Source organism: Piliocolobus tephrosceles, chromosome 4 (assembly GCF_002776525.5).
Source record: "Piliocolobus tephrosceles isolate RC106 chromosome 4, ASM277652v3, whole genome shotgun sequence".
NCBI lineage: Eukaryota > Metazoa > Chordata > Mammalia > Primates > Cercopithecidae > Piliocolobus > Piliocolobus tephrosceles.
Window position 1 is genome coordinate 139,165,513 of NC_045437.1, and position 21,156 is coordinate 139,186,668.

At 44.2% G+C, this 21,156-nt stretch overlaps 1 protein-coding gene across 1 annotated transcript in view; it reads left to right on the top strand.

Annotated features, from left to right (window-relative positions):
- The window catches only part of FAT2 (FAT atypical cadherin 2), a 65,254-nt gene that overhangs the window by 20,022 nt on the left and 24,076 nt on the right, over window positions 1-21,156 (top strand). The window contains exons 9-14 of the mRNA XM_023227105.2: window positions 2,808-6,860; window positions 8,383-8,579; window positions 11,125-11,278; window positions 14,774-15,007; window positions 17,384-17,767; window positions 19,936-20,150. Coding sequence (XP_023082873.2) covers window positions 2,808-6,860; window positions 8,383-8,579; window positions 11,125-11,278; window positions 14,774-15,007; window positions 17,384-17,767; window positions 19,936-20,150 — 5,237 coding nt within the window. The remainder of the gene's footprint in view (window positions 1-2,807; window positions 6,861-8,382; window positions 8,580-11,124; window positions 11,279-14,773; window positions 15,008-17,383; window positions 17,768-19,935; window positions 20,151-21,156) is intronic.

Sequence of the window (21,156 nt, forward strand, 5' to 3'; positions counted from 1 at the left end):
TAACTACTACAGTATGAGTAAGGACCACTCATGCTGTGGGAGAATTTGCATATATATTATATAAACCCACCAGTGACCAAACATGTAGAAGATATTTATGAAGTCCATGCAACATTTAAAAATGTAATAACTTCACGTATGTATGTTAGAATATTTTATGAGTTGTATGGCATAGTTTTAGAAGTAATTTTTATTTTCTGACAAGGCTGCACAGTGATTTAGTATCTATTATATGGGTTTCTTCATCTGAAAAATGGGAATAATTTTACCTGTGCCAGAAAGTCATTGCAAAGATTAAAAGAGAAAATGTATGTTGGCCGGGCGCAGTGGCTCACGCCTGTAATCCCAGCACTTTGGGATGCCGAGGCGGGCGGATCACCTGAGGTCAGGAGTTCGAGACCAGCCTGACCAAGATGGTGAAACTCCGTCTCTACTAAAAATACCAAAATTAGTCGGGCATGGTGGCACACACCTGTAATCCCCGTTACTTGAGAGGCTGAGGCAGGAGAATCGCTTGAACCTGGGAGGCAGAGGTTGCAGTGAGCTGAGATTGCACCACTGCATTCCAGCCCAGGTGACAGAGCAAGTTGACTCTATCTCAAAAAAGAAAATGTATGTTAATATACGTTGTAAATTGAAATATTGTACAAATGCCAGGGGCTACTACTATCATTGATAAGCGTTAATTATAAGCAATTACTATAACAAAAGCGATAATATCCAGTATCCAACTAGTTATTAATGATAATTTGTAATAATTATAATACATGATTAATGATATTTAATAGTAATAATTATATTTAATAATAATACTTCATAGAGCTAGTTGCTATGAGAAATAAAGATGAACATAATTTGCTGTCTGCCCTCGCAAGACCTAATGTTCATTTATTGCATGCCAGTAGCTTATACAGTAGCTACTGGTACTGTATAAAGCCAGTAGCTTTAACTTTTCTTTTTGGAAGAAACAGTTGCCATATAACAGAAGTCTATTCACCCCCAAAGAAGAAGAATATGGATTATAATGCATTGCTTGCTTTTTGTGATTTATGAAATGAAATCACATCTTTTATCTCATTAACAACCTCACTGATGGAGATAATGACTTTATTTTCCAGATAAGATTAGTTTTAAAATATTCTTCTGATTATAGAAGTAACACATGCTCATTTTTGAAAACATGAAAAATACAGGAATGTATAAAGAACACAACACACAGCCATCATTTTCATCACCCCAAAAGAATGATTTTCTGTCTTTCCCTCTCATCTTGCCCTATGCATATTTTTGTAATATTGAGATCATAATGAATATACAGTTTTGTGCCCTGATTTATTTCTTTCAGCAGTGTGATATTATATCATAAATTATAATCAGAATTACATCTAGGTTGTTAACTTAGCTGCTTTTAATGCAATCACTTTAAAACGACTACTTACTCTTTAAAACCATGTTCTTTGACTGAATTTAGCGGTTATGTGACAAATCACCTAACCAGTCAGCTGGAGAAGGGCTTCAGAGGTGGAAGAATCAGATTGAAAGTTTATGACAAAACTTAGCCATTTGCTTTGCCGTTGAAATAATAAAATATGCACCCATGTGATAGAGGGAGTAAGACATGTAAACGGCAATATTTTCTCAAGTGTTAAGGCCTGTACCTGTGGTGGTGAGTAAAACGATTCAACTATTACTCATTTAATGGCATTAAAAGGTTATTGGACATGGAGAAAGCACTCCTGTTTAAATTACTCAAGCTCCCTGATAGAATGAAGAACAAAGCCTCTGTTGGGTTCTAGAATGTCTTGTTGTCTTCTCTAACACCTGCCACTCTTTGTCTACCAAAGAAAGAGGATAGCTCACAGGCTCAAACCTTTTGGCAAGCAGTAGATTTTATCTCGATTCTAATAGGGTATTTTTTCGTTGACTTCTTTTTACGATTCTAATAGGGTATTTTTTTGTTGACTTCTTTTTATGGTAACTTCTGATTTGTGGTAAGCAATACGGTGTTTTTATTTAAAGAAGCAACATAATGTTACCTTTATAATATTTATCAAATTTTGAGTGAATTAATTTAAAGGAAAACATCAATTAAATAATAGTGTAACATAACACAAGCAATAGATGGATATTGAAAAAATTATAAAGATGATGTGAGAATGCCTAGAGTTTAGGAAATACAGGCATGGGGTAAAGACATTTGCTCAGGAGCCTCGAGATGTGGGTGTTCTATATAACCAAAGCTATTAAAAATCATATTAAAAATGTAGCCAGGCACGGTGGCTCATACCTGTAATCCCAGCAGAGGCTGAGGCTGGAGGACCACTTGAGCCTAGGAGTTTGAGGCTGCAGTGAGCCATGCTCACATCACTACACTCCAGCTTGGGTGACAGACAAGACCCTGACTCTAAAAACAAAAAGTTATACAAAAGATGGTTACAAATTCTGTATAATGCAAAATGAAGCTTTTCCTACGAAAGGCTTCACTGAAATTCAGGGTGGAGTGTGCTTTTCCTATGGAGCCTCCTTGTTTGGTTTCAAAGACCTACTATAGCTTTGGTTTGTAGCTTAAGTTGTGTCCCAGAAACTTAGTGATAATTGACAGTGTGATATGAAGCACCTACTACGTGCACCATGTTAGAGATTTTATAAAGTATCTACTCCATACACTATATCTATGGTGGATATACACTATATGCAGATTTTGCTCTGTCCAGGTTTTGTCTGATGGTCCCTTTACTGATCTAGAAAGCCTAGTTGATAACCTCTCGAGGGTGTGGCAAACTTGTTTGTCTTGTCTTCTGTTTCAGGGAACGGTGAAGGTTTCTTCAACATTGACGCCCTGCTAGGCATCATTACTCTAGCTCAAAAGCTTGATCGGGCAAATCATGCCCCACATACTCTGACAGTGAAGGCAGAAGATCAAGGCTCCCCACAATGGCATGACCTGGCTACAGTGATCATTCACGTCTACCCCTCAGATAGGAGCACCCCCATCTTTTCAAAATCTGAGTACTTTGTAGAGATCCCTGAATCAATCCCTATTGGTTCCCCAATCCTCCTTGTCTCTGCTATGAGCTCCTCTGAAGTTACCTATGAGTTAAGAGAGGGAAACAAGGATGGAGTCTTCTCTATGAACTCATATTCTGGCCTCATTTCCACCCAGAAGAACTTGGACCATGAGAAAATCTCGTCTTACCAGCTGAAAATCCGAGGCAGCAATATGGCAGGTGCATTTACTGATGTCATGGTGGTGGTTGACATAATTGATGAAAATGACAATGCTCCTATGTTCTTAAAGTCAACTTTTGTGGGCCAAATTAGTGAAGCAGCTCCATTGTACAGCATGATCATGGATAAAAACAACAACCCCTTTGTGATTCATGCCTCTGACAGTGACAAAGAAACTAATTCCTTGTTGGTCTATAAAATTTTGGAGCCGGAGGCCTTGAAGTTTTTCAAAATTGATCCCAGCATGGGAACCCTAACCATTGTATCAGAGATGGATTATGAGAGCATGCCCTCTTTCCAATTCTGTGTCTATGTCCATGACCAAGGAAGCCCCATATTATTTGCACCCAGACCTGCCCAAGTCATCATTCATGTCAGAGATGTGAATGACTCTCCTCCCAGGTTCTCAGAACAGATATATGAGGTAGCAATAGTGGGACCTATCCATCCAGGAATGGAGCTTCTCATGGTGCGGGCCAGTGATGATGACTCAGAAGTCAATTATAGCATCAAAACTGGCAATGCTGATGAAGCTGTTACCATCCATCCTATCACTGGTAGCATATCTGTGCTGAATCCTGCTTTCCTGGGACTCTCTCGGAAGCTCACCATCAGGGCTTCTGATGGCTTGTATCAAGACACTGCGCTGGTAAAAATTTCTTTGACCCAAGTGCTTGACAAAAGCTTGCAGTTTGATCAGGATGTCTATACAGCAGCTGTGAAGGAGAACTTACAGGACAGAAAGGCACTGGTGATTCTTGGTGCCCAGGGCAATCATTTGAATGACACCCTTTCCTACTTCCTCTTGAATGGCACAGACATGTTTCATATGGTCCAGTCAGCAGGTGTGTTGCAGACAAGAGGTACGGCATTTGACCGGGAGCAGCAGGACACTCACGAGCTGGCAGTGGAAGTGAGAGACAATCGGACGCCTCAGCGGGTGGCTCAGGCTTTGGTCAGAGTCTCTATTGAGGATGTCAATGACAATCCCCCCAAATTTAAGCATCTGCCCTATTACACAATCATCCAAGATGGCACAGAGCCAGGGGATGTCCTCTTTCAGGTATCTGCCACTGATGAGGACTTGGGGACAAATGGGGCCGTTACATATGGATTTGCAGAAGATTACACATATTTCCGAATTGACCCCTATCTTGGGGACATAACACTCAAGAAACCCTTTGATTATCAAGCTTTAAATAAGTATCGCCTCAAAGTCATTGCTCGGGATGGAGGAACGCCATCCCTCCAGAGTGAGGAAGAGGTACTTGTCACTGTGAGAAATAAATCCAACCCACTGTTTCAGAGTCCTTACTACAAAGTCAGAGTACCTGAAAATATCACCCTCTATACCCCAATTCTCCACACCCAGGCCCGGAGTCCAGAGGGACTCCGGCTCATCTACAACATTGTGGAGGAAGAACCCTTGATGCTGTTCACCACTGACTTTAAGACTGGTGTCCTAACAGTAACAGGGCCTTTGGACTATGAGTCCAAGACCAAACATGTGTTCACAGTCAGAGCCACAGATACAGCTCTGGGGTCATTTTCTGAAGCCACAGTGGAAGTCCTAGTGGAAGATGTCAATGATAACCCTCCCACTTTTTCCCAATTGGTCTATACCACTTCCATCTCAGAAGGCTTGCCTGCTCAGACCCCTGTGATCCAACTGTTGGCTTCTGACCGGGACTCAGGGCAGAACCGTGACGTCTCTTATCAGATTGTGGAGGATGGCTCAGATGTTTCCAAGTTCTTCCAGATCAATGGGAGCACAGGGGAGATGTCCACAGTTCAAGAACTGGATTATGAAGCCCAACAACACTTTCATGTGAAAGTCAGGGCCATGGATAAAGGAGATCCCCCACTCACTGGTGAAACCCTTGTGGTTGTCAATGTGTCTGATATCAATGACAACCCCCCAGAGTTCAGACAACCTCAATATGAAGCCAATGTCAGTGAATTGGCAACCTGTGGACACCTGGTTCTTAAAGTCCAGGCTATTGACCCTGATAGCAGGGACACCTCCCGCCTGGAGTACCTAATTCTTTCTGGCAATCAGGACAGGCACTTCTCCATTAACAGCTCATCAGGAATAATTTCTATGTTCAACCTTTGCAAAAAGCACCTGGACTCTTCTTACAATTTGAGGATAGGCGCTTCTGATGGAGTCTTCCGAGCAACTGTGCCTGTGTACATCAACACTACAAATGTCAACAAGTACAGCCCAGAGTTCCAGCAGCACCTTTATGAGGCAGAATTAGCAGAGAATGCAATGGTTGGAACCAAGGTGATTGATTTGCTAGCCATAGACAAAGATAGTGGTCCTTATGGCACTATAGATTATACTATCATCAATAAACTAGCAAGTGAGAAGTTCTCCATAAACCCCAATGGCCAGATTGCCACTCTACAGAAACTGGATCGGGAAAATTCAACAGAGAGGGTCATTGCTATTAAGGTCATGGCTCGGGATGGAGGAGGAAGAGTAGCCTTCTGCACGGTGAAGATCATCCTCACAGATGAAAATGACAACCCTCCACAGTTCAAAGCATCTGAGTACACAGTATCCATTCAATCCAATGTCAGTAAAGACTCTCCGGTTATCCAGGTGTTGGCCTATGATGCAGATGAAGGTCAGAATGCAGATGTCACCTACTCAATGAATCCAGAGGACCTAGTTAAAGATGTCATTGAAATTAACCCAGTCACTGGTGTGGTCAAGGTGAAAGACAGCCTGGTGGGATTGGAAAATCAGACCCTTGACTTCTTCATCAAAGCCCAAGATGGAGGCCCTCCTCACTGGAACTCTCTGGTGCCAGTACGACTTCAGGTGGTTCCTAAAAAAGTATCCTTGCCGAAATTTTCTGAACCTCTGTATACTTTCTCTGCACTTGAAGACCTTCCAGAGGGGTCTGAAATTGGGGTTGTTAAAGCAGTGGCAGCTCAAGATCCAGTCATCTACAGTCTAGTGCGGGGCACCACACCTGAGAGCAATAAGGATGGTGTCTTCTCCCTGGACCCAGACACAGGGGTCATAAAGGTGAGGAAGCCCATGGACCATGAATCCACCAAATTGTACCAGATTGATGTGATGGCACATTGCCTTCAGAACAGTGACGTGGTGTCCTTGGTCTCTGTCAACATCCAAGTGGGAGACGTCAATGACAATAGGCCTGTATTCGAGGCTGATCCATATAAGGCTGTCCTCACTGAGAATATGCCAGTGGGGACCTCAGTCATTCAGGTGACTGCCATTGACAAGGATACTGGGAGAGATGGCCAGGTGAGCTACAGGTTGTCTGCAGACCCTGGTAGCAATGTCCATGAGCTCTTTGCCATTGACAGTGAGAGTGGTTGGATCACCACACTCCAAGAACTTGACTGTGAGACCTGCCAGACTTATCATTTTCATGTGGTGGCCTATGACCATGGACAAACCATCCAGCTATCCTCTCAGGCCCTGGTTCAGGTCTCCATTACAGACGAGAATGACAATGCTCCCCGATTTGCTTCTGAAGAGTACAGAGGATCTGTGGTTGAGAACAGTGAGCCTGGCAAACTGGTGGTGACTCTAAAGACCCTGGATGCTGACATTTCTGAGCAGAACAGGCAGGTCACCTGCTACATCACAGGTAAGAACACCTGTCATGGACTGTAGGCTCTGCAATGTATTGAAAAACATCCAGGAAGAGGTGCCCTAAAATGGGTTCATGTCCTGGGTTTGCCACTTATTAGCAGTGTGACCTTGGGCACATTTAACTCCCTAGGACCTCAGTTTCTCCACCTATAGACTTGGCATGCATGTTATGATTCACCTCACAGGCATGCTGGAAAGATCTGTAATTTATAGAAAGCACCTATACATTAGAAAGTGCTTTCCAAAGAGGATGTCTCATTATTTCACGTGAGTCATACTCTAACTGCTGTGAGTTGTGTTTTGAAAGATGGAGAAGGCACCAAGAAAGTTGCGTGATCCATGAAAATTCTGTCAAGTGACTATCTTTATGGAGAATGTCCTGCCCAGGGAAAGTCGTGAATGATAAAAAATGCTTCTTAGTCAATCACAGGTCCTAAGTGTAGGAATGACAGCACTTCCTTAGGTATAATTCCCTCATTTTGCATATGTGAAAACCAAGACCCAGATGGAGAAGTTCAACCAAGGTCACACTCTTGTGCTTGCTTCAGGGCTGGGATTAAAACCCAAACCTACAAGCTGCTTTTCTTAGTGGATACCTACTGTGAAACTAAATTACCCTATTCCCAATCCAGTGACTAAGCCAGCTAACCAGTGGCCATGAGAGAGTTTCTTCACTCCTGTATCCTTTTTTTTCTCACCCCAGGTGCCATGTCCCCCCTATTCCCATGAACATGGCTCCTTCTGCTCTCACAGCTGTCCAGTGAAAAGCCCATGAGCCTGTAATTCCGACCAAGAACCACAGACTCCTGAAGACATAGGATCAAACCTGTTTGAAATAGAGTTGTAGAAAAATAGAATCTTATCATCTTAAAATATCAGACTCCTAAAAATACAGAAGTCTTAAAATCTCAGGATAAGAGAGTAATAAATGTCAACATATTATCAATTCTTGGAGCAGTTGGATCTTAGAACTCTGGAATCTTAGGATCTCAGAGTGAGAAATCCATATTCCTACATTCTTGTCAGTGATTAGTGTCAAGGAAAGAAAGATGACTTAGCAAGCAAACCGAGTGCTCCTACAGAACCTCCACTTAGGGTGGGTCCTTAGTTATAAAATAACACCTTGGAGTGTTTTGTGTTTTTGATTGCTTCCTACCTCTCCACTGTTATATAGCTATGCCTCTTAGACATTTACGTAGAATTGAAATTTATTTCCCTTTAACTTCCTCCCATGCCTTCTGGGCCACAAAAATAAAACACCCTCCCTTCAGCCACATATTTTGGAGTGATGCTTCTTGCATTGATAATTTCATTTAACAGGAGGCATTTGAAGTCCGAAGTAGCTTCATAACACCAAAAAGCGGACTCAGTGTAGAACTGTGGGTTCCTAGTTAAGGAAGGAAATGTTTGCTTTCCCAGCAATTCTAAAAAATGTGTCCAATGGGCAGCCACCTGTGACACAAAGTCAAGTTCATTTCTATTGCTTGGCTTCTGAAAGCTCTGCCCCATCTGTTTAGAGGGAGACCCCCTGGGCCAGTTTGGCATCAGCCAAGTTGAAGATGAGTGGAGGATTTCCTCAAGGAAGACCCTGGACCGCGAGCACACAGCCAAGTACTTACTCAGAGTCACAGCATCTGATGGCAAGTTCCAGGCTTCGGTCACCGTGGAGATCTTTGTCCTGGACGTCAATGATAACAGCCCACAGTGCTCACAGGTGAGAGCCTGGTGAGGGGCGGAGTGGGTAGTGGAGGCAAGGAAGGTAGAGTGAGGGGCGGGAAAACAGAGGGTGAGGGGCAGGAGAAGGGAGACTGAGGGGTAGGAGAACAGAGAGTGAGGGGCAGGAGAAAGGAGGACCAAGGGATCCATCTCTGAGGCCAGCCATCACTGACCTCACCTCCCTTGCTTCTCCCCAGCAAGCCTCAGACGAGTTCCTGGGGGCAGGGACCATTCTAGGTAATTCCTTGGCCCCCATAGGGATATACCAAGCTGTTCAAGACTCATGGTTCACATCTCTCCCCCTACATTCCCAACAAAGGTCTATTTCTCTGCAGAACATATCCAGAAGGAAAGTAACATATGTGTTCTCCAAACACAGCCAGCCATGCCCAATGGGCAAACCCCTGGCACTGCTCAACTTGTTGATATGGCTCACTATTATCAAATACACTCATAGAGACCTGGCCCCAGACAAACCCCTTTCCCCATGCCCATATATGCACCTCTCCACATCGGCTGGGGTAATTTAGCCCATTGAGATATCCTGTTTCACTTATACAGATACAAACATGAGACAGGGCAATTTCATTTGGTGACGGATACTTTCTTAAGGATCTCATGTAATTCAACTCCAAACTTCCAGTGGGAACAAATGTTGAGTGGTGTGTTTGTGTGTGCATGTGTGTGTGTGCATTGTCAGGAGAGAAACTGTGTTCCTAGAGGCATAAACCAACAATTGCTGTCATGGAACTTTGCTTTTAAACATATTTTTTAAAACACAGTAAGTAATTTTTAATTTTGAGAGGATTTACATTCTTTCAAAGTTTACAGATAAAGTTAAACTGCTAACATTTTAATTTTATAACATCTCAAATTATCATAATCCAGCCATTCCGTATATATATACAAATGCAGAGTTATATATACCCACACATATACACAAAAGATCATCTACAACCCTATACACACAGGCAAATACCTATACATGTATACACATAAACATATAAGCATATACCTATATACCTAGTATAATCATCCATATACTCACCCACACATGCAACTATACATAATAAATTTGCATGAACATACTTACATACGCATTTGCATATATACAAACTTCGATTTGCTTGCACATACATATACATGTATAGACACATACCTAGCAACACACATAAATACATATATCTCCTCACCTTTTCTTCCTCCGCTCTTCTACATGCCAGTCACATAAAAGCATAGTAGAAAAAGAGAGTCTGGTTATTGGTATGCATGCAAAATGTCTTTTCAGGATCCGAGATGACCATATTTGGGGTGGTCTCAGAAGGGAAGCTTTTTTGGGGAGAATGGTGGTCACCTTCCTTCTCTTTTCCCTCAGCCCTCATTACAACCAACCTCTGTCCTCCCCATGCTGGGAGAGGCTGGGATCAGGCTCACCCTGGCCCTCCCAGAGATGGTTCACAGCATCATTAGAGCCAGAAAAAAGAGGCCTGGGGAACCACCTCCACACAGCCTGCCCAGGCATAAAACTTCCATCCACGCCTGTAATCCAAGCACTTTGGGAGGCCGAGGCAGGCAGATCACCTGACATCAGGGGTTTGAGACCAACCTGGCCAACACGGTGAAACCCCGTCTTTACTAAAAATACAAAAAAAATTAGCCAGGTGTGGTGGCACACGCCTGTACTCCCAGCTACCTAGGAGACTGAGGCAGGAGAATTGCTTGAACACAGGAGGAGGAGGTTGCAGTGAGCCAAAATTGTGCCACTGCACTCAAGCCTGGACAACAGAGTGAGACTGTCTCAAAAAAAAAAAAGAAAACAAGAAAATGAATAAAGCTTCCATCCAGGGCATGTAGGGGTCCATGCTTGCCCACACTCCACAGTGGTTGAAACCATGATGCTTGGAGGCTGGCTCAGAGCCAGCCACTGAAGAAAAATTGAATTCTCAGGGAGCTCCAGCCTTTCCCCTCTGCCACTCCCTCAGATGCCGTGATGGTACCTGCAGCAAAGGGAGGGTAGGCCAAGCGATGGAGCCACTGGAGTCCAGACCTGACTCAGAGGTCAAGGGTCTGTCCTGGGAATATAGGGACAAATCAGGGAGATGATCTTAATAGCATGGCCTCACCACAGAGGCAGGGGAGGTTGACCTGACACCTTCCAGAATGCTTGCGTCAGGCTCATCTCTCCTTCCTCCTCCAAAAGCCTCAAAGGACTGGGTGGAAGAAGTTGTAGCAGTCCCTTCTAGCCCTGCCTGTGGGCTTTTGGATGGCAGAACTTCTCTATTCTCTCTTTTCTGACTTGTTCTCTTGTCATCCTCTTCCTGTTTTAAACCTCAATTTTCCTTGCATGTTTCATCTTGTTCTACCTCCTTCTGTTCCCCTCCCTCCCTCTCTCTGCTTCTCTTTCTCTCTCTCTGTCTCTGTTCATCTCTGCCCTCTTAGTGTCTCTCTTTCTGCTTCTGCCTCCCTCAGTCAGTCACTCTGCTTCTCTCTGGATCTGAATGCAGTTCCCACAATCTCCCTCTTCTTTGTCTTTCCATCTCTAGCTTCTCTATACTGGCAAGGTTCATGAAGATGTATTTCCAGGACACTTCATTTTGAAGGTTTCTGCCACAGACTTGGATACTGATACCAATGCTCAGATCACATATTCTCTGCATGGCCCTGGGGCGCATGAATTCAAGCTGGATCCTCATACAGGTAGGTTTCCTGAGTCGCAGGATCAAGACAAGAACATCTTTACTGAATAGCAAGTGCGCAGTGCCATGGTATTCTCCTTGGAGAAGAAACAGGAGTTCACTCATCCATCTGCAAACATATATTGGCCCTATGTGCCAAGCATTGTACTGGGGACATAATAAACAGGCTGATAAGACAAGATTTGGGTCTTTACAATCTAGTGGGAAATGGAGTTGTTGAATTAGTGGTTTTAAATGAGCTAAATTAAGAAAAAATGCAGAATGCTAAGGGGATTAATTTCATTCTTTTAAAATTTATTTTAGCACAGCTGACTCCTTGGTTTCTCCTTTCCTTCCCTCCCCTCTCCCCTCCTTTTCTTTCCTTTTTTCCTTTTCTTTTCTCCCTTTCCCTTTTCCTTCCTTCCTTCCTTCCTTTCTTTCTTTTTCTTTCTTTCTTTCTTTTCTTTCTTTCTCTTTCTTTCTCTCTCTCTCCCCTCCCACCCTCCCTGCTTCCCTCCTTCCTTCCTCTTGTTTCCTTCCTTCCTTCCTTCCTTTCTCTCTTTCTTTCTTTCTTTCTTTCTTTCTTTCTTTCTTTCTTTCTTTCTTTCTTTCTTTCTTTCTTTCTTTCTTTCCTTCCTTCCTTCCTTCCTTCCTTCCTTCCTTCCTCTTTCTTTCTTTCTTTCTTTCTTTCTTTCTTTCTTCTCTCTTTCTTTCATCTTTCTGTCTTTTTGCTAGCTATGGGAATATTTGGCAACAGAACTTGACTTGGGCTATGGAGTGGGGTTAAGTAAAACATCACCGAGGAAATGCCACTTTATGTGAGCCTTGCAGACACAGAAGAGTTAGCCAGGGGTGACAGAGTGGGGGAAAGGGCACTCAAGGCAGGAGAATTCATACGAAGACCTTCTTTGGGGAAATAGTACGTACACTGAGGACCTGAGACAAGGCCAGAAACTGGTGCCCAGAGAGGGAAGAGAGAGGACAAAGAATGAGGCCCCAGGGTGGGCAGGGCCAAATCCCACCTTTAGAGCCACTGAAGGATTTAGGCAGGTGACTGTCATGGCCAAGAACACGATCTCAAGGTATCTATGCTGCAAACCGGGGATAACGTCTTATAGAATTGTTGTGAAGATCACAAGTGAGAAACCATATGGAAGCCTAGCCCAGGTCTGGCTCAGTAGATGTGGTTGCCATTATCATTGTTACTAGCCAGGGGATAGAGCAAAATAAGAAGCAGAGATTCCTGCAGGGTAGGCCAGGAGTAGCCAGGAGAGGCTGGGCTGTGAGAGTCTGGTGGAATGGACTTCCTTTGGAAGACCAGCCCACCTAGGAGGGATTCCTGCCCTGCTGCTGCAGGGAAGGGTGTGGGGATGGGCAGCACAGAAGGCCTAGGTCACAAGGGCCAGCTGCTGACACTTGGCTTGGGTCCAATAGCTCAAAGGATGACTTGGAGATACCTAAGCAGGAGGTGGCAGGGGAGAGGGGTGTCACAGGAAGCTGTCTGGGTAGATAGGGGACAATGTTGTCCTTCCTAAACCCAGCAGGGGCATGCAGAGTGACCCAGGCAGGTTACCTAACCTCTCTCTGCTGCTCTTTGCAGGATGATTAGTAAGGACTTAAAGAAAAAAAAAACTGGCATTCTTTTTCTGAATATGGAAATAATACATGTTCATGGTATAAAATTCAAGTAATGTAGGTATGCATTATGCAGAAACTGGAACGTCTGCATGATAACCCCTTCCTCCACAGATAAGGACTCTTGGTATATATTCTGTCCAACTGGTTTTCCATGCATCTCCAAAATCTCTATATAATTACTTCATGAAAGTAGAATACTATTTGTAAGTTGCTTTTCTTCACTCAGCTGTATCTCAAAGCTCTATCATAATTCATTTTTGGTTGTTTTTGTTTTTTGTTTTTTTTGTTTTCTTTTTTTGAGATGGAGTCTCGCCCTGTTGCCCAGGCTGGAGTGCAGTGGCGCACTCTAGGCTCACTGCAAGCTCCACCTCCCGGGTTCATGCCATTCTCCTGCCTCAGCCTCCTGAGTAGCTGGGACTACAGGCACCCACCACCACGCTCGGCTAATTTTTGTGTTTTTAGTAGAGACGGGGTTTCACCTTGTTGGCCAGGATGGTCTTGATCTCCTGACCTCGTGATCTGCTCACCTCGGCTTCCCAAAGTGCTGGGATTACAAGGCCTGAGCCACTGCACCTGGCCATTTTTGGTTTTATGGTGTTTTGGAAAAACCTCTCTCAAACCAGGTTTTTCCTCTGCTCTCACACCAAAACAATCATAAACATAGAAGAATTCTGTGGCCAAATGTGTGTGGGTTTTCCCCATACAACAAGCAGTGGAGACCACTCATGCGTCCTCTAAGTCAATTCTGACACTATCTACCTGGAGATAGTGTCAGATCCCACGGGTTGAGGGCTCTGTCCACAAGACTGTACCCCCTTACCCAGACACCAGTTGCAAGTCCAGGCCTCCAGAATGTCTGACCAACCGGCTTCAAGTTGGGGCTCCCAAGACTCCTTCTTTGGGTTTGATTAATTTGTTGGGACAGCTCACAGAACTCAGAAAAACACTTGTGTTTACTGGTTTATTATAAACGATATTGCAAAGGATACAGGTGAAGAGAGGTGTAGGGTGAGACACGAGGAAAGGGGATCCCATGTCCTCGCTGGGCACACCACCCTCCAGGAACCGCCACGTATTCAGCTATGTGGAAGCTCTTGGAACCCAGTCCTCTTGGGTGGTTATGGGAGCCTCATGATGTCAGCATTATTTCCCCCAGGGTATAAGGCAGGACCCTCTCTGGGGAGAATCTTAAAACCCACAATCAGAAAAGGGGGGAAAGATGGGAGTCTTGCCTTGGGGCAGGTGAAAGGAGAGCAGAAGAAGGTCAGAGACATGGTGCTTCCTGAGGCCTAACACACCCAACATTATAACAAAAGACTGTGTAACAAGGGCTGTGGGAGTTCTAGGCAGAAGCCACGCATGAAAACCAAGATACACGTAACACCATACATGGTATTTTACTGTGTGGCTAAATCGTAATATACTTAACCAGTCCCTTTTTGAAAGACATATAGAATGATTTCTGTATGTTGCTATTATAAACAGTGCTGCAGAGAATATCCTTATACATAGATTTTTATCTTTGGGTTGATTATTCTCTAGAATATATATATTCCTAGAAGTGGAATTATGAACCAAATGAAAAATGCATTTTATATATTGTTAGAAATTGCCTAATTGGCCTTTAAGAATATACCTATTTTTAGCTTGTTGGTGATGATCTTAAACTGGCAATGTGATGAAGTGTGTTTGGGAGAATCAGGAAGGTGAATGGGTGTGGGGGAATATAGGCTTAGCTGCTTTCCTGACTGTATTGAGCCCTCCTTGCTGTGAACAAAACTCTGTGTGGCTGGGTTTGTCTCCTGTAGATATCTAGAGGGCACATGCTTGGGTAATATTTCCCCAAAGAAAGCTCAACTTTTCTCATTTCTCTGGCCAGGGGAGCTGACCACACTCACAGCCCTAGACCGAGAAAGGAAGGATGTGTTCAACCTTGTTGCCAAGGCAACGGATGGAGGTGGCCGATCGTGCCAGGCAGACATCACCCTCCATGTGGAGGATGTGAATGACAATGCCCCGCGGTTCTTCCCCAGCCACTGTACTGTGGCTGTCTTTGACAACACCACAGTGAAGACCCCTGTGGCTGTAGTATTTGCCCGGGATCCCGACCAAGGTGAGTCTGAGAAGGATTGAGGCTATTTACAATGATCTCCTGGGTCCCCTTTGTGTCTTTCTAGGACTGGTAAGGGCTGTGCCTCCTTGTTGAGTCTGTGGACACTTAAAAGTAAAAAGTATTTATCCTCAAACTGCACACTTAAGTGCTATATGACAAATGATTTTAGCAATGTTTTGAAGCAGGAAAAAGGTATTTCAGCCTTATTGTTTCTCCCCTTCCACTTAGACCTGGGGACTTTTCAATACTGCCATTTTACCACAAAGGCATTTTTAAGTACAAAAATTTAATCAGAAATATACCAATCAGACTTCTTCAATTCTGATTAATTTGCCTCAGGAAAGGAATTTTGGGCACCAACCCCAGTAAACCCATTACTTTCCTTGATCAATTTTCTAAACAGTGAAGTTGAATCATTTTCAATATTTTACATTTTAACTCTGATGCCACTATTTTCGTTGGAGTTAATTCTTTTTCTTTTAAAATTTACAAGGTAAATTGCATTCATTCAAACATATTTGTTCTATATTGTACCAATTATAGCTTCTGCTACCACAAAGTGTTCTATTCTGATTATATATACATACTTGTGTGTATACATACATATATATATCTCATTAATATGAGATATATATATGTATATATAAAAGCTGTCCAATTTTCTTGAGTCAAATTTTATAATGTAGGTAGGGTTAAAAAAAATGCTGTCAGCATCAGAGTAGCCAGGTCAACACAGGAAAATGATGATGATAAAAGTGGGATCAAAACACCCTGCTCTGTTTGACACCAGCAGGGTAAAATTAAGATTTCCTAGAGAAAGTGAGTTTTAGCTTGGCATTGAAGGAGGTGAGATATTTGAGGGATGAAGGGGTTCTAGAGAGGGCAAACAGTCAACAGAAAGGCAGGATAGCTGGATCTGGGAAATGTGTGTGTATGTGTTGTGTGTGTGTGTCCGTGTGTGTTGGAGGTAACAAGTGCAAGTGGAATAGACTTGCTTGAGATGCAGAAATGGGTTTGATAGGAGAGATCCGGAATATATCAGAGCTGGAGTGACCCATAAGCCATCTTATCTACCTCTCCATCTAATGGCTGTAGGGCTCTGTGAGTGCTCCCTTAGCCACTGCTTACACACCTCCAGGGACAGGATGCTCCCTACTTCCTAAGCAGCCCCTTCCTTCTATGGTTCTTCAGGCCATTATCAAGTGGGACATCTGTCAGTCCTGGTCCTGCCCTCTACAATCACACAGATCTCCTAGATGGCTCCTAGAGTGGCCTTATATCAATTTACCATTAATCTTTCCAAAATGGTTATTCCCACCCAAATATTTCAACTAAATAATCCAGGTGTGGCTTGACCAGCATCTCTCTGTCTCTAGAAAAATTATGGTTTCTTCATATAAGTGCCTATATGGGGAAGTTGCATGGGATGTGCATTTAATGGATATAAATTCAACTCTTCTCAGAGGCAACTCCTGTCACCATTCCACCAGAGAAGTGTGTGTTCCACATGTGTGGGAGACATGAGACCCTTAGACTCAGGGCCTGTGTTCATCTCACTGGGGCAGGACCTCACAGCTGAGCCTTAAATGGTGGTGTTTTTCATACCCTATGGCCAACTGCTTCATCTAGTACTTAACCAAAGAAAATAACAGAATTGGAGACAAAGCTGGAGAAACACTGTGTGTTTTGATTTACTAAGAACTTCCATGGGTGTTTTCTTAACTTTTTATGTTGACGTAATTATAGACTCCATAGGAAGTTGCAAAAATAGGACTGGTGGGGACTGTGTGCACGCTACATGCAGCTTCCCTAATGGGAGCATCTTACATAGCAGCAGGATAATATCAAAACTGGAAAATTGACATTGGTCCATTGTTGGTAACTAGACTACAGCCTTGTTACTCAGATTTCACCAGTTTCTGTATGAACTCATTTGTGTGTGTGTGTGTGTGTGTGTGTGTGTACACACACACTTAGTTCTATGCAATATTATTCCGTTTAGATTCTTGTAACCAACACCACAATCAAGCTACAGAGCTGTTCTATCTCAGTCAAGGAACTCTCTATGGGTGATTTTATCTGCACGTTTTTCATTAATAAACTGATATTAGATCCTAATCCCCACATAATATTTTCTGATAGTTTGATAGATTTGCAGATTAGGTTCCCCCAAAAACCTTTTAGTGAGGCCTTGGTTCTCCCTGCCACAGTCAAGACCCCCTGCTGGAGAGATCCTAACTCCTCATATACCCGAGCCAGCTTGTCAGCCTTCATGGGAACCCCCTCCTCAGCCCCTCCTGTGGCTGCAGGGTTTGCTGCAGGCAGAGCCGGAGGAGGCGCCCTCAGTGTGGATCACACCCTTGGTCTCCCTGCCAGGCGCCAATGCCCAGGTGGTTTACTCTCTGCCGGATTCAGCCGAAGGCCACTTCTCCATCGACGCCACCACGGGGGTGATCCTCCTGGAAAAGCCGCTGCAGGTCAGGCCCCAGGCACCACTGGAGCTCACGGTCCGTGCCTCCGACCTGGGCACCCCAATATCACTGTCCACGCTGGGCACCGTCACAGTCTCTGTAGTGGGCCTAGAAGACTACCTGCCCGTGTTCCTGAACACCGAGCACAGCGTGCAGGTGCCCGAGGACGCCCCACCTGGCACGGAGGTGCTGCAGCTGGCCACCCTCACTCGCCCAGGCGCAGAGAAGACGGGCTACCGTATTGTCAGCGGGAATGAGCAAGGCCGGTTCCGCCTGGATGCTCGCACAGGTGAGAGCCTGATCCACCAAGCCCCGAAGCATCGCCTACAGGGTTTCTGGGAGCGCTGTGTTCCTCCCCTGTGTGCGTATCTGCCCTGTGCTGCGCCTCCCAGAGCAGGCCTCCTCTGGTCGTTTCTCCACTCTCTTCTGCTTCTCTCCGAGTACCAGGTCCGTCCTTCCTCCCAGGGTGCCAGCTTATGTGGGAGCCTCCCTTAAAGGGGACCCTCCCACATCCCCCGTCAGGCCTCTGTGTCCAGGACCCTCAATGAACAATCTCCTCCCACAGTTACCGGCTTCATGGTCTCAGCTCAGGCCCAGCGCAGGAGGCAGAAAAGGCTTGGCTACAGAGGCAGGAAGCCCTTGCTGGAATCTGGGGCTTAAGCAACCCTGAACAAGCCTGCCTGCTTCCCTCCTGGATCCCCACATCCACTCCAAACATCCTGGCACCCCTTAATTTTCTCTTATTCTCATGAAGAGAGAAAGAACTAGGAAACCTTCTCTCTTCTTTCCTACTAGCCACAGAAGAATCTAAGGCTCATAGAAAGTCAGCAAAGGGCCTCAGAGACTACGCAGGTCAGCCTGTGTCTCACGCAGATTCCTCCCTATGGCTCCCCTGGAATGGTGCTCTCTATCTCCCCAAACAGCTGCCTTATCATTGAGCAATATTTAAAAAAATTTACTACGGAGATTTTGAACATATTAAAAAAATAGAATAGTACAATGGGCCCCATGTTCCTACCACCCAGCTTCAGTAACCATCAGCAGAGGCCAGCCTGGTTTCCTCTTTACCCTTCGGCCCCCACATCCATCCAATCCCAGACACAGTGTCATTTCATTTGTAAGGACTTCAGTGTGTATCTCTGTATAATAAGAAGTCTTTTTCTAAACAAAACCCCAATACCTTATCACACCTAAAAGATAACAATTTCTTAATATCACCAGGCCATTTTTCAGATTCTCATCAATGTCTTTTTGAAGTTGGTTTGTTAGTATCCCCAAAATGTCTACATATTGTATTTGGTTGATATGCAAGATTTTAAGTGTCCTTAAATCTCTAACATTTTCTTCTTCCTCTTTATTTCCCCCTGCCATTTATTTAATGAAACATTTGAGTCATGTGTCTGATAGAATTTTCCATCGTTTGGATTGGTTGGCTCCTTATAGTGTCATATAGCATATCCCTTGGGTCCTTGTATCTCCCAGGAATGACATTTGGATCAAAGGCCTTGATCAGGTTTAGCTGACAGTGCTTGGTCAACACAGTGCTTCATAGATGATGCTATGCTATTTGCATCATGTCTGGAGGGACATAAGGGCTAACTGGCTTTTTTTTTTCTGGTGTTAAGATAGATGGTAAGTTCAGGTGTTGTCAACCTGATCCATTATATATAAATATATAGTTATAATTTGGGTATGTAAGTCCATTATAGACTTCTTCATCAGCCTTTCTTCTAATGGTTTTAGCAGCCTTTGCTGATCATTTCCTAGATAGATATACCTTTTCATTAAGGGCTGTAAAACGGTGATTTTCTAATCCTATTACTCCTCATTATTTTCTGACTGAATTATAAAAAGATGTTCATTGGCAAGTGATGCTGTTGAAAGAAAAATAAAATAAAACAAAAAGCAGAGTGTCCACCATTAACTATTTGGTTAGCCAGGAAAGGCAGGATAAATCCTTGTTCTTTTATTTCTTTTTTCCAGTTTTCAGAATAATAACCTATGCCCTAACAATTTGTTGGCAACTTGGAGTATTATGAATCTCATTTTATGACCTAAGGTCTGTCATTTACTAGTTGGGTGAGGTTGGACAAGTCACTTGCCTATCAGAGCATCTAGGTCAATGGACTGACCTAGAAAATGGGAATCATAATTGTTCCTGCCCCACAGGGTTCTTATAGGTCTCAATGAGACAAATTTAGCATCACACATTTAAGTGAGATTTAAATCAAATATTACAGAAGTAAGTGTGTTGGAATAATAATAAGGAAAATGAGGGAGATGATGGGGAAGGGAGTCAAGGGGATAGCAAAGGGAGATGGACAGGGAGATGACAGAGGACACTCGCCTTGCCTAACCCTGTTGAGCTGCCTCTCCTAGGGCTGGGCTCAGACCCTCAGTCCTGTGCCTTTGAGGGCCCAACTGCCTCATTCCTCCTGTTACCACTTGCTTCTTCAGGGATCCTGTATGTCAACGCGAGCCTGGACTTTGAGACAAGCCCCAAGTACTTCCTGTCCATTGAGTGCAGCCGGAAGAGCTCCTCTTCCCTCAGTGACGTGACCACAGTCGTGGTCAACATCACTGATGTCAATGAACACCGGCCCCAGTTCCCCCAAGATCCATATAGCGCAAGGGTCTTAGAGAATGCCCTTGTGGGTGACGTCATCCTTACGGTAAGGATCTGCCACCTTGCTCTTTGTGGGGACGAACTCTGGGGTGGGTTCTTATCTCACCCCCACACCCAGCCATCTATGAGCATGGATTAGTTTATTAAGTTAACACACTGTAGATTTGACTCTGACTTGTCAGAGGTTTATGTGAGATTTGAGTATGGCCAAACCATGCTCGGCCAAACTATCTCTCCTGAGAGAATGTCTCAGAGCCATATAATAAGATCAGAGATGATGCAATGGGGCATGGGATAGGTGAGGTTTGTTAGGAGAAGAGAGAAAAGAGACAGGCCCCAGAGGACTGCCAGAGGCTCCTAAGCCTGGGAAGGGCCTGGCCATAGCGGATGACATGGAATGACAGCTGTCACTGACAGCAGGGACCGAGGGGACATCAGATAATACCTCTTTGCATTTAAATATGCAATAGCTCCCTCATTCAATGGAGTGAAACCCAATTTTGTCCACCCACACTCCCACACTCTTCATCCCACCTTCCAGTCTCTGCCTCCACTCCCTACTATGGTACACCCTATGCTCCAACCACACAGGAATATCTACCTTTCCCCCAAACATCATCTGCACTTCCACGCTCTGGGCTCGCAGTATTTCCTCTGCCTGGAATGCCTGCTCCAGCCCCAAAAGCCCTCCTGATCCTTCAAGGCTTCATGAATCCTTTCCTAATATCCCCAGTGTAATGTATCACTGTGTGCTCTGTGCTCTCATAAGGCTGATTATACTTTATCCCAGATTAGAATTACCCATAAAATTAGGCATTAAACTTCCTGCAGGCATATTCATTTTAGCACATTCCTCACATTTTAGGACAGGGCCTAGCATGCTATTAGCAAAAGTGAATGGTGAGTGAATGAATCAACCATGGCGTGCTGAAGTCCACATGAGGATATAAGTGAAGAGATTACTTTGGCAGGGATGACTGTGATCCAGGCACTGCTAGCCCAAAGGCAGTCATTGGGGCAGGGACATATCCATTTCCCCCTACACTCCCAGG